The 14,733-nt window shown below is 40.9% G+C and overlaps 1 protein-coding gene across 3 annotated transcripts in view; it reads left to right on the top strand.

Annotated features, from left to right (window-relative positions):
* Positions 1–11,102, top strand: part of cd276 (CD276 molecule) — an 87,433-nt gene extending 76,331 nt beyond the window's left edge. For 2 of the 3 annotated variants that reach the window (XM_086174985.1, XM_086174986.1), the window contains one exon: positions 7,221–11,102. In XM_086174985.1, the coding sequence (XP_086031111.1) occupies positions 7,221–7,264 (44 nt within the window). In that variant the 3' untranslated portion in view covers positions 7,265–11,102. The remainder of the gene's footprint in view (positions 1–7,220) is intronic. The other variant, XM_086174987.1, reaches the window with a different exon arrangement.
* Positions 11,103–14,733: the final 3,631 nt, after the last annotated feature.

Here is a 14,733-nt window from a genome sequence, read left to right as displayed (position 1 = left end):
GGCACAAACCTTAATGCTGAAGAGTCCCCCCACTGTGATGGGAGTATGCAAAACATGTTGCTTATCGAACGAGGAGATGACTTTTATGTGCAGCTTTCTGAAGTGTGCACACATTATCATTAAACTGCAGTGGAACTTGCACCAGCTCATATAGAGGGAACTTAAACATGCACATCTCTGCATGCTAATTAACTGGTCCGGTGCTTTTTTTTAACTGTAGGAGTAGATTAACTAAAGAGATAAGGAGGACCGTGATCAAACTAACAAGCCATTAAAAATTAAGTGTACATAAATTACGGGATAGGAAATTACCGGATAACATCACCTTGAGTGTTTCTGATTTTGTTTGTCTACTTCAACTCAAACATCATTCTTGATGTTTTTTTTTTTTATTTTTATTTATTTTTTTTATAGCTGTTAGTAACGGAGAACAGAATAAATTCGAAATGATTACTCGGTTCTTCTGCAGTTTGGACATAATCTCAAATTACCTGTCTATTCAGGCAATTTGCTACATTTTTGGGCTTTTTTTTTTTTATTGAGGTTTTCTCTACTGGTGGTGGTGTTTTACATATTTTCCTGATTGCAATAGCAATTTCTATTCCTCCATTTTACAAGCTGATGAGGCAATGGCAGGGCGTAGCGCTAAAATGTCAGTCATTTCTGCAAAATAGGTACTGAAATACTTTTTACCGTCATAAACATTCTTTTCTAAATCTCAGGGGAGGCCGTCGAATCGTCGAAACCGGATCTCGTGCGGAGCTTTATCATTGTCAGCTTTGCCATCACTGCAAAGTGCAGCTTTGACCTCTGCGCGTACCCCCGACAACCTAAAGTGTCCAATGAAATGGTGCTGAATGTAAACATGTCAGCTCCGCTCAGTTCTGCTTATTACGTGACAGTCACCTTCATGCCGCATCAGGAAAACAAAATGAATCACCACACAGGTGGAAGACGGTCAGCATGAATGTCATCCCGTGTCACCCGAAATATTTAGTGAGATTAGCATACTGAGAATACATGGGATAAATCATTTAGGCACCTACTGAGGCGGCTGGCATCCCGGTGTGAGCACTGAATAAACTGTGACTTTCCTTTCCCCACTCCTACCTTTCTCCTGGCACCGAGTCACATCGCCTTTGGGGCTTACCACAGGAGCCCCTTCAAATGATCCTTTAGACTGAAGTGAAGAATCAAGATTAATGCTCTTCCATGTCCCATCCGAGCTCCAGGGGGAAAAGTCCTATAATTAACACCTGGGGGGTTGAGGGCTGTTTTTGGAGAGAGGTCGAAGGTGCGGTCCCTCGACGATTTGAAAAAGAAGCTGATAAAGGTGTAGGAGGTTTCAAATGTGATGCATTTTGCGGCGGTCGTACAGAGGAATGACGTAGCGTGGGATCGCTACGGTGTAAACGTCTCAGAAATGCAGTATTTTGTCGTGCGGAATTGCATAACAGCACGACTGTTATTATCAGCATCTTGGGTCTAGGGACAAAATTTATTTCACCACGATCACATATATAACTCCTCTCGGCGTGACCGATAAACAAATCTCCAAACGCCAAGAACTTTAGACCTCTCCGGATCGGTTCACATGCATAAGTCATGCATATTATGGTTATCCCAGCCAATAATATCGTCTCCCGTTTGAAGCCTTGGTAATCCTATAACCTTTTGTTTTACACTGGACAGGAACATAGGCGGCTCTGAGTGAATATAAGTGTTTTATGCAGGGGGTCCAGTTGGCCAACATCCCGTGATATTTGGTTGCTTTGTCCAGCGTCGGGCTCGACTGCAGTTCACGCGATCGGTGTGAAAAGACGGTCTTTTTCTGTCTTTCCTCTCCAAATCCTTGCCCTTGGCATCTCCGGCGTGTCGTGTGCGGCACCCGGACCGAGCCAAAATCTCTCATGGGTCTTCTCCTGGCGGTGAATGAATCAGAACCGCATTGTTACGTCAGCGCTGACCCTACCTCCTACGGTCGCCACAACACTACTGTTGTTTGTGAGGCTGCAGAGGCTCTGCACATGTTGTTGACAACACATGCGCTCGATGCTCGATTTGTTAACGCTATTCAACAACGGCGCGGCGTAGCCTCGAATGCTGCCGGATGTAACCGTCCATTCACCGGAAAGCCTCCATCGAGCCTCTGCTGTCGAGGAAAAGAACAGGACTGGCGGTAAGGAAAACAAGTCTGCCGGTTCAGGAGATCCTCAGGGATCTTGTACTTTTCAGGAAACTGGGACAGGATGATTTCTCCTCGCCGTTTTCTTTGTTGTGATCTAGCAGATTTCCTTCTCTCGGACGTGACGAGATGGCACAGCAGGCCGGGATGGCCTCGCGACTCTCCGCGGCGCCGATACGCACGTCAGCCTTTAAAAGACTTCAGCATGTTATTGTTGTTGTTGGGAAGAAGTAAAGGGATGAAGAAAGACTTGCTCCATCGCTGCTCCGTTCTCAGTGCCCGTTCTTCAGCGTTCTGTGTTTCGTTTGTTTTCGAAACCCACGCAGTAACACCAAAATCTCTGAACCTATTTATTATAGGATTGTCTTTTTAGAAGTCTGGCACCGAAACTCACAGCGGCGAGGATTCGTCCTTTTGCGGAAGGAGTTCTACGCAGCGAGATACCAGGATGTATGGTTCGAATCGAGTTTTTACTTTGCACATTAAAAATAATCCCGTTTACCACAACATGAAATCGTCTGCATATCATTTCGCTAATAAGAAAGCGTAGCAGACGGAAACAAACCGAGAACCCTTCGGTTTAGACACCCGTGCTACTTCTGGAACACCTGCCTCTGCAACCGAATATTACGCGATGCAGAAAATGTAAGATACGAAAAAAAAAATCAAACACTTGCAAGTGACAAGGCGGTGTATGATAGTGCTCAGCGCCGCAGACACGGGTATCTCTCTCAGCATGCTGATTTGTTTTTATGCATCCTGCTGTAATTGTTTATTAACTCTCACCCGCTCAAATCCCTTACAACCCCGTCCTTTTCAACAATCTCGGATCAATCCAATCGCCAGACATTTTGAAGGATCGCGGGCTTGAATGCCGATGAGAGTGACGGCGATCTGCTCTTCTTTTCTATCTTTTTTTTTTTTTTTTTTTTCCAGCATCCAAACACAGAGCAACTCTTGGCTCTTAAATGGATTCTGTGCATGTTCAAATGCTTCATAAATTTTGTAGTGTTGCCGTGTTGCATCAGGCGCCGTCTATCTCAGCCCTGATAAAACGAAGCCACACTTTCAATGTCTTTGGTATAATTTTGACACTGTTGTGTCTGCTGAAATATATATGGCATAATATTCTGTGATAGCGGTAGCTGTGTATCACAGACACATGTGAGACGGGTCTCTGCGGGCTGTAATATTGCTTCTCCTGTCTGCTGAGCCTCATGTATATAGCTGACCGGGAGTATTATTAAATTTGGCTTTAGCACGTGGCATCCTGGGACGTCTATATATCATAGATTTACTGTAATCAAAGTTTAGTGAGTATCTATGCCAAGCTCACTCTCCCGTCTGCTGATTATATTCCTTCCAATTAGAATCTGGAGACGCTCAAATGGTTTTGTCGGGAGAACATGTCTTTCCGTGGACCGTTTCAAAACTAACAAAGAAACGGGACCGGATGAAAAAAGTGAAATCGGCATCAAACAATTATCAGATGGGTTGAGATATTGCCTTTCAGCCAAACCCATCCATCCATCCTGCCTGTTACGCCTCTCTGTAGTGTTTTCATGGAACCGAAACCCACTCAGGATCGGTCAGTCGCCCGCGAGTTGGATCAAAAATCCCCAAATCTTTTCTCCCTTGCCCACGGCATTTTCATTCATGTGCAAATATCTGTTTATAGACACTAATCTGGTACACACAGTAACCCCTCCAACCTCCCAGTAATCCATTTTGCGTGTTTCTTATTTTGATGGGTACTTGTAGCGGTGCTGCAACCCCTTGTGTTAGGTGACGGTCAAAAGAGTACTGTGGTCTCTTTCACTCGGAGACGTCAGTATGACACTTTTTTTTTTTCACTATTTATGTCTCTTCATCATGAATTATGTGGCCAATTCAATGAATCTGATGATCGGATGTTATCTTATTCCCTCCATTTGTCATTAAAAAGGCGTATTTTTGTCTGGTGTTTATTTCAGAGACGTAGGGAAGGGCCATAAGACAGGATGAATATTCATATTTTATGTTGAGCCTTCTATTTACTTCCACGTCCACATCGACAATCATTTTTTCTTTTTTTTTTTTTTCCGAGCTAATTATACTTCTATTTAAACATGTACCATATCCAACAGGTTGTGTTCTCCAGTCTGTTTTCTTTTTTCTTTGCAGCTCTATAGTATTAAGGTCTCAAAGTTATTTGTAAAAATGTAAATTTATGCATAAAACTAGATCTGTATATGTTTTCTTTGCACAGCATGGATTATATTTCGTAATTACCAACTCTTGCAGCGAGAATACTGTCATAGTGTGTTTGATCATCCTGTAATCATCTTTAAGCATTACCAAGGTTAAGACATTGTCTCATTATCTGGATTTTTTTTTTTCTTCAAGGTTATTTCCAGTTTAAACATTTAGCATAAAAAAACCTCAGCTGGGGTGTTTGTTTCTGATGGTTTCTCTGCTTGTGTGCCGAGCTACCGTTCTCCACCGCTATTGTATGATGTTCCAAACCATTAAAAAACAAACGGAAAAAAAAAAAAAAACAAAGCCAGGAAATAGGCTGCTGGGACTAAATGGGGAAAGAAATTGCAATGTGGATTTACAAGAGGTCATATAACAGCGTCTCCTGTGTTGCTGTATCTCTCACATGAGCCATCTCCAGGGTAAATTAGTGTGCAATCTCATGTACCAGCTGTAAATTAATCTGTCCATCAGCCCGCGTCTCAGGTGTTGAAGTGTAGAAGTGCTTTCTGAATTTCCTCGACTGCTTTGAGTCCTCAGACAGAAAGAAGTGTCTTGATAAACACTTGAGTTGAAGTTTACTTTTTGATTGCCAGCATTAACAATTTTCAACAATGGGAAAAAAAAAATAAAAAAAAATAGAAAAATAACTCCCGCTGACAGTCTGTGTTAGTTTGTAAGATTCTAAATGACTCCGCTGTAGATGGTCAGGCCGTCTCTGCGTGTGAAGGTAAATGCCTTTCATTTCACCCCTAACCTCTGGACTTAATGGTGAGCGTGACTTCTCTTTGAAATACAGGTCCTTAGTTCCCTCTAGGAGAATACAGGGGTAAACTTAATAATGAGACCATGCATGTGTGAAAATGGTGTTGTGTTTGGGTGATGGATAAGTTCGCAATTTGGATTATCCTGTGAAAGGGAGAAAATGGAAGCCAGGCTGCATTTTCAAAGACTCCGCTGCTCCATAAAATAGATATTCTTGGGCCGAGCTTTACAATCCCCCCCCCCCCCCAAAAAAAAAAAAAAAAAAAAAAAAAAATCATCATTCAGAATGACAGACTTATATCTATGTAATTTTTTTACTTTGACATTTTGAAGCCGTTAGCAATGCCCTCGGGGTTTCACTTAGGGTTTTAACTCATCACGTCGGTCTGCGGTGTTAAAAAAAGAAAAAAAGAAGGGTGAATCAAATGAACGGGTGATAATGATTGTCAATCGGAATATGGGAAACGCTCAATCACGGAGCCATATTTGGATTTCCTCTAATTGAGAATTAGGATCAATATCGTGCTTCAAACAGGAGAAGACGTCTGCTTTCCGAGTCAAAGCTCCTCCGTTTATAGTATACCAAAATCAAAAGAGGTGTATGACAGGTTCAGACAGGCACAACGAAGGTCTTACTGTTACACTGAGCATGAGCAGAATCCCCCGTACCACCAGGCAGAGATTATTAGCCTCGCCTTGTATTTACGTGGGATATCAACAGAAACAGAGAGAGATCTCCTCATGGCCGAATGCACTGTATTCATTTAGGAAGCCATGCATTCAGATCTAGTTGACTGATCTGAATAATGTATCTAAAAGCCAAACCTATGAGCATATAGCCAACTATATTGCTTTTTAAGTCTTGGAGTAAAAGAGCCTTGTGTGTGACATAATTAAATTCCAGCCAAGTTAATTTGAACTGTTTAATGATGCAGGGAGAACCATTTCTGTCACTGTGCTCGAAGTAAGGTGATCCACAGGGGCTGAGAGAGAGAAGCATGGATGTTTATAAAGATGGGGAGAGAGTTAAATATTGCACCATCCAAAGAAAAAAAAAAAGTTGCTGCCTTTATATGCATATTAAAAAAATATAGAAAAATATAAATATTGAAAAATATATTACTGAAAAAAATATTGATTGTATATATATATATATATATATATATATATATTTTTTTTTTTTTTTTCAGTTTTTCATCCTCTAACTGCTTTGATTTTGGTTCATTTATTTATTTTGTTCATTTGCACAGTTTGATCCATACATATGTATATGCAGATGATACCGATACATGCAGCTAAAACTGTAAACATCACTTTACAATATGTTAGCCAAAGTTTAGATGAAGTCCTGCAAAATTTGAGTAGGAAAACACAACATTGCTGAATATTGTGCTGAATCCATTTTAACCCAACGTTTGGATATATGAAATAGCAATTAAAACAAAAGAGAAAAAAAAAAAACAAATAGAAATGTGGGATTTTACAGAAAAGTCTATCAAATTCGGTGAACCTATTGCATTTACATTCCAAGAAAACAAAACCATTTTACAAAATTAGCTGTTTCAGCTGATATTCAGCAGATTGCTGCACGTCTTGAAATTAATGTTGTAATGTACATTCAATTTTAAATAATGTTGGTGTCTTAGAATTAAGGAAACTGGAAAATGAAGAAAATCATCAAATGTTATTAAAAAAACGTGGAACGCATTCTATCCCAGTTGTCATTGGGTTCTGCATGGACAAATTGCCAATCCATTGTAGGCTTGCATGCAACCATTCACTCATTCATTCACACATCTTGGCAATTGGAGTCCCTCCTATTAATCTACTGCATGTTTTCAGATCAAACTGTAACATTTAAATATCCATTAACAGCAAGAATAAAAAAGAAAAAAAAAAAAAAACATATTCAAAGTTTTCTAAATGAGCCAGCCTCCTCTGCTGGATCCCCTGTTCCTGCCCAGGGATGAACAGTCCGTCATTATATTTATGGTATATTTGTGTCTTTTTTTTTTTTTTTTTTTTTTTTTTCCAGAAGTTCTGTCCAGACGGCTGGTGGAAGACGAGTCTGGCGGGTAATCCCACTCCACCTACAGTGTCCATCAACCTGGAGACTATTTGCAGTGCCATACAGAATGTCAACTCACAGCTGAGCCGAAGATGAGTCCGTCATCTTCGACAATCCCCCCCCCCCCCCCCCGAGAATTTTCATTTAACCCCCTCCCTCCTCGACCAGCCATCATTTTACATCGCCGACCCTCGCTTTACGTCTGAGCGGCGAGAGAATTTGCCGTCGTCTGCGCGTTTCTTAAATGAGAAGCAAAGTTTTAAAACATTTAGCGACAGGGACTAGAGAGGAGGCGCGTAGCAGAGCTCGTCCGTCTAAAAAGGGAGCGAGACAGTTGAAGAGATGACCCTGTCTCGGTTGCCATCGCTGTCTCTCAGAGAGAAAGCGAGGCTCTCCCATTACTCCTGCACTTGCTAATTAGCGTCTGATGTTGGAGCAACTTGTATCTGTCAGTGTGCGCCGCTCTCCTATACTCGCTAACTTGAGGGAATTGAGATTGAATGCCAGCTAAGCTCCAACAAACTGCAAATGGTTCATGGGATATACCGTGATTTCTCACTGACCCAACAGCCTTCGATGTAAAAAAAAAAAAAAAAAAAAAAAAAAAAAAGGAACAGACTATCTCAGCTAGTTTCCACTAGCTGGCGTGGAAGGATTAATTTCCTAAGCAACCAGGCTAGGAGCAGGAGAGGATCTCTTATTGGTTTGTTTTTATGGTGTTTTTATTTCTTTTTTTTTCGCGTGTATGCCCATGTATGAATGCCAAATTTGCATCAGATAATCCAGTGCCTATTTACATTAAAAAGACATGGTGAAACCGCCTGGTCATTAGTAATTACTGGTCCCATCGTCAAGGCAACTCAGAGTGTATTCAGGCTAAACAAGGTTTAGTTTATGACAAACATTTCTTCACCAGCAGGATTAGTCATGCTACTGAAATCCATCTTTGCACTTTTCTGTCAGTTGATTTATCTGCCGACCAGACTATTCAGCATAATGAGTAAAACATGAATTATGGTCAAAGTTACACAAATATTTCATTTACATGCAGATCAACAGTGACATGTTGAATTGTTCCCAGTTAGACACAGTCCTATTTTAGGTCTAATCCCTCTCTGTTTGCAGATGCTCAGTCATCCCAAACATGCTACTTGTTTTGAATAATGGATTTTCTCTGTGATTGTTTGTTGCTGTCAAATGTGAAAAAGCTACCTTGCAAGTTTGACTCTTATAAGTAGTGCAGAAATTCCTCCTCCGCACTCACAAACACACACAAACGCATTCAGACTTGTGTCCTCTTCCTAAGCGGGATGAGACTGTTGATCAAACCCTCAGCTCTGCCCAAATGTGTAGATTTGTCTCAGTAGCCCTTGACCTTGCCGTGTCTCCTCATGGCCCCAGACACCCACCTGAAATTAAATTACAGATTAATGGCTCAACCCAACCTCCCCTCTCCCTCAATGAAGCACCCATTCCCTCATTCGTGAATTGGGGAAAAAAAAAAAAAAAAAAAAGATATCATGGGATTTAAGAGGGAAACTGCCCGTCATTCCGTTCCCGATCCCGGTGTCAGAAGCCATCTGTGTCCTTTGAGCGAAATGTCCAAAAAGATTTCTACATCTTACTTCGGAGGAACCGGGGATAGAGCAGCCCGAAGAAATAGGCTCACGAGATGTAGAAAAATTGGTAGTTGGAACCCGAAGAAAAAAAAAAAAGTACATTTAGAGGGAGTCTGTTGAAGTAGCGCCTCAGCAAACGTCATGCCTGGGTTACTGTTTCTTTAGACCCCTGCTGAATGTACACCTTGGAAATTAAAAAAATCAGTCTTGTGAAACAAAAGGAGCAAATGCCAAGTCCTCATTAATTTAAAGTCCGTCAAGCCTTTCGCGATCCCTAATTCCAAATTACCTTCATCGAAATGGAATGAACACGGGCTCAAGAAAAGGTAAGCTAAGATATACTAGCCTTTGCACCTGAAATACAAAACAAGTCAAAAGAAGTCTCTTAAAAAGAAAAAAAAAAACGTGAACCTCCGAAGCGCAGTCGGACGCTCTTAGGCGACGCCGACTCAATTGGACGTATTATTTAACTGTAGATTTCCGTCGTGATGACTGACAGGGCGGCGGTGTGAAGCTGCACCTCTTCTCCAGCCACTACGGACGAGGGGAATGATTAAAGTGTCATTTGGGGCTGTCAATATTAAGATGGACTCGGAGATGGATCGAGTCTACCTGCCAACAGTTCTTCACTTATATTCAAGCGATCAAACTTAATGTCTCCCGGGACAGAGGTGGATAAATGTTTATGTGCTACTGTCACATTTGTATTTATTTATCAATATAAACACTTGGCAAGTGGACTCCCCGGAGCCGAACCACGGCGTATAGAAACCGTGCGAGGAAAGTATAGATAACCTGTTTTCTGAAAAACAAAATTGGACACAAAGAAATGTCGTCTGCTGAATATCCAGAAAGTATTGGCGTCATTAGGTTGTAAATCTTTGACTGCTCCCAACAAACAATGATAATGATAAAAAAAAAATGTATCCGGTATAGAAGATATGAGAAGTAACTATTTAAAATTGAAGTTAAAATCATCTTTAATTAGTTGCTCCTGAGACACTTTGTGAATGTCACTGCTTTTCACCACTTTTTCTTCAATTTGCTTTTTTAATTTTAGTCCCTTGATTCAATTACCGAAATCACCGCACTCATGATGCGTCGTCTCACGAGTTGCGATCCCCCTCCGCTCTTCCCCGTGTTTTAGGGTGGGGGTTAAAAAAAAAAAAAAAAAGCAGGTTTGAAAGGGACTGCTCACGGTGAAAGTTGCGCTTCGGTTGTTTTACGCAGCTTGCAGAGGTAATGCTCACAGAGCCAGTCAATGAAGGCAAACAAAAGGCAATGTCTTCAGTTAGGAAAATATCAGACGGGTTGCATGTGTGGGGGAAAAAATTGGAATAATAATTGATCTCTCATGAGGAAATCATGTTTTCTGCAATGAACCACGTTTCAGACAGTAAGCTGAGTCGTATTGTTCCCAAAACAGCATCGAACAAATACCCTGCCATCCCTTCTCCCCAAAAAGTACCGATTGAAAAGCATGAAATAATAATTTTGGAGCAACGTGGAATACAACGCTCCACTTTTGCAGAGCACATTTGATGGCTCCAAAGACACACAAGGTAATTCTCTATGCACGTCTATATATTATGCTCTACACTCATGAAAAACAGCCAAATCCTACACTAAGACTCAAATAATATGTTTCCTCTTTGATTTTCAGTTAATTCATGATACTGGCGAGCACTTTTTTTTCTATCCTTTTACGTCTTCGTGAATCATTTATGCTCCTCAAACTCGAAAGAACCTCGTTGAAATGGAGAAGGACAGCTGGCAGTTCCCCCTTTCATTTCTTCTGGTGGCCGGTATTCTATTTGAAATGGGACACCTGAGGTCAGCTGCTTTCACGCCACGTACTCCGGCCTCAGAGCTCTGCCGGTTTTGTTCTGCCCGCTCTAATCAGAAAGCGGATTCGCTCCTGAATCGGAGAGTGACCTCAATGAGGGAGGAACGGCGCAAAAGAAAACTGGGTTCGGGAACAGGATCGGCAACCACTTTTTAATGGGTTTACCCGTGGACGGGAAGGGACGCTCTATCGCAACTTATTGATAGGTCGGGCCGCGGCCGCTCACCGTGGATGTTAACATAGGATGTAAACACTGAAGAGTTTTGCCTGCTGTAAGCATCCTTGCATCATGTTTACGATCTCCGGGGTTGGCTCCACACTTGAGGAGAAAACACTGCCAGCATTTTAGACAGTGTTATTTCTCACGAAGCGGTTCAATAATGTACTTAGTATGCAGCGGATGGAGCGACGCACAAAACAGCCAGTCCAACCGCGGTAGGGTTCAACAACTTGGGGTTTCGGGAAGAAACAAAGACCAATACTTCTGGATTGCGGCTAATAAGCATACTGCTTGGCTGTGAACAGCATTCAGACCAAAGCGCTGCTTTAAAACCCGGGCTAACCTCAAAAACGTCTCCAGATTGCTTGCAAAATATTAAATCTACATTAAATTTAGACATATGCACATATTTCTAGATGCAGATTGCTTAGCATTCAGGTTTAATTCAAGGGGGTTATATAAAAACAGTACAAATATTCTTTGTATTTTACACTGTTATTGCTACCTCATTGACATTTACTTTTAGTCCCTCTAAAGCACATATTTTTCATTCTCTGTAGTTGAAAATGATTCTTACTGCCATCCCTTGTAAGGCTAACTAATTTATACATTGTAGCTTTTTTTTTTATTGTTAAATGTGAATACAAAAAGGGTAAAAAAAAAAAAAAGTTCATTATTCAAAGTCTCTGTGCGAATAACAGAACAAAAGGAAATGATGACACCTCTATGTTTCATTAATCACATCTGTAGTGTCTAAGATATCGCTGCTGAGTTTAAAATAATGACCTTTAATTATGCTTCCTTTTTTAAGTATAAAGGGGTACTTGATGATTTGAAAGAAAAAGAAACGTGGTACCCTGTCTTAAAACCTCCGGTGTTGATTATGTTCCCACGTGCATTTTTCCAAAGCTGGAAAGGGGGGAACCAGAGAAAAACATCTGGGTCAGCGGGAAGCTTTGAAAATGAAAATTGGAAATTCAAAGCTGTTTAGCGCTTGCATTCTGTTTTCATCTGTTCTGTATTCTTGTACATCGCTTGCCGTTTCAGGGACCGAAGTGATCTAGATGAGACTAAATGTCTCAAATGTAATATCAGACCCATAAAGAGCCCACCGACCGAGGTTCAGTACCCAGTGATCGATATCTTGGATACATTCATAGTCGAACTCCATGCACGTGTCCGGGGAAGTCTTATCTGATATTGCCATGTTATTGTTTGTTATACCAGATCATAATTAATGCTAGGATTAGGGTTAGGGGGTTAATGAGGATGTTGTAGGAACAACACAACACAGCAATATTAAATTGTGCATTCAAGGTCACAGGGGGTTAAAGCCTATCTATGAAACTATTAGGGAGGTAAAGAGCCGAACATAATGCTCCGATATTAATGAAAAACACAGGAAGCCGGACTTGGAAGATTCTCTTTTTTGTTTCTTTGTTTGTTTCCCTCCCCCCCACAACAGATGTGACGTAAATCTACATCCAATGACGGCAGAGTCACATGACTGGAGGTTGGCAGAAAGTCCCCAGTTGGTGTCCTCATATGTTTTCTCTTTTTGGGTTTAGCAGTTACTGTTGTGGAAATTCGTTTGAGTACGATTCATGAAAACATGTTCACCCATTCAGCATTCTTTAAGCTAAATTTAATATAGCACATAAATACCTGACCTTGGTTGTAATGATTTGTACCTTTGTAATGGTTTTCAATAGAAGGGTCTGCCTTCACAAGAAAATGCATCCCGTTGAAGCCAGAAACGTCTCCATCTATAGGAAACACATTGCCGGTGACTGTCTGCTTCTCACCTTTGTCTTTTTAGCGATGCAAAGGGGTGTGGGGGCATTCTTCTATTACTGAAGAACCTAATTTCTATTTTTCAACTCACATGTTGATAAAGTCTACCTCCGAACTGAGAGCTCCTATTTTAAACTTTCATTTATCCAAAAAAATGTTTTATGTGAATATGTTTTTTTTTTTTTTTTTCAATATATAGATATAGGCCACTGGATATGCATATGTATTTATATTTAAATAACAATTTAATTTTTTTATGTGGGGAAAAAATACATGTTGAAGCCAACAGAATCTTCGTGGTAGAATATGTTCGCCCTAAGTGTCGTAAGAATGTTTTTATTTCTTAAATTTCACAGTTTCTCTTTAATTGTAGACAAAGTCACGAAATGATAGCGCTTTTTGGGGCTCTCAGAACTTAGCAACCGAGCGGAAAGGTTTGCATATCTTGGCCACACGTTTGCAGGGCAGCTACAAATTGGCTGACCTTATTGACTCCACTCTGGTGAAACCGTGGTTACCAAAAATGGCACTGATCCAGCTTTTAGTAAAATGGAAACGAAAAGTAACAGCATCTGGCAAAACAGTTCATTAAAATACCATCATTTACCAGGAGTGAGTCACAGCAACATCTCCTTTCTTAAGATATCAATAAATAAGAAATAAAAAGGCAGTGCAACACGGCAGCCGACTGCTGTTATGAGAGTATCGTTCTCTGCGAAAATGGTTAAAAAGTGCGGTTAACCGGTGAACATTGCAAACGAAGACATATTATTTGAAGCATAACGCGTTGGCACAAAAGAACTATAAATGAAAACAAATCAACATCCAAACCGGGTACCGTGGGCCAAAATATGTGCGAGACATTGAGGGGGGTGCTTCATCCATGATGCCCCCCGCGGTCAGCGCCCGTGAATGAAAAGTCCTTTTTGCTTTTGTTAGTATCAAAGGAAACATTATTATTTTGTTGCGAAGAAAGAGAACTTTCCATCAAAAGTAGGGGAAAAGGAAACACGCAAACTAACATGGATCCCAGCATGTAGTCCTATGCATAAATTAAATGACTAGGAATACTTGCTAAAGAGACATCCGCTTTACAGTGAGCTCGGTTTCCACTGGGTCGTCTCATGGGGTTTGAGAAATAATTTTCAGTCTCTCAGTTATCTCCCTCATGCTCGATAATCAAATTCCAACCCGTCTTAATAGAAATGTTTTTGACTTAAATTCTCTCACCATGCATGCAATTACGGTAGTATTACATGCCGGTCACCCACATACACACTCGCAGCTTCAGTTATTCAAGAGGGACAATGGGGGCTCGCGCAGAAATGTTTTCTTATTATTCTCCAATATTTGCTCTCGCGCGAAACGGTAAGACGAAAATACAGAATCCTGTGTGGGATTCGCGAAACGTGCACTGGCGGCCAAATCCGGCCGCACCTACCCGAGCATGTTGATGAATCACAACGAATGTGTTCGCCGGGCAATTTTCAATTAGCATAAGGAAATGCCCCGGCAAACCTTTAAGGACAAAAGACTTATGTGCCTTGTAAACCACAAAACAACAAATAATTTAACAGGTAATGTTAAAATCTGACAAAATAGGAAATGGAGGAAAGGAAAAACACTACCTGAGGGCAGCAGAAAGAGAAAAAGGACCTCCCGAAATAACATTTGTTTGCCTTCAGTGCTGGGCTGGGTTATTCCACAATGTATGAATGCGTGACCTTCCATTTTGAAAAAGTAAAATTCAGCTGTAAAAGGCTACAGTTTGTGGGAAATGAATTGCAATATTCAAGACAGTAGTTCTCAAATTCTTCGTTAGCCCGACTTTTGATCTTATCTGTAAATGTGCATGATTTATATATGAGGCTCGGTGTGAATGAGCGTCTTAAAGATGTTGTTATCCTTAGATAAAAGATAAAGGCCAAACCCTGCACATGGCAATCATTAATTCATGGAAAAAAAGGTGGTTGCAAGGTTGAACTGAGTCACAATCCATTC

Source organism: Fistularia commersonii, chromosome 27, assembly GCF_037954325.1.
Source record: "Fistularia commersonii isolate RoL2024-O1a breed Wild chromosome 27, RoL_Fcom_v1.0, whole genome shotgun sequence".
Classification (NCBI taxonomy): domain Eukaryota; kingdom Metazoa; phylum Chordata; class Actinopteri; order Syngnathiformes; family Fistulariidae; genus Fistularia; species Fistularia commersonii.
Note: the sequence above shows the minus strand (reverse complement) of the source record. Positions and strands in the feature narration are given on the sequence as shown.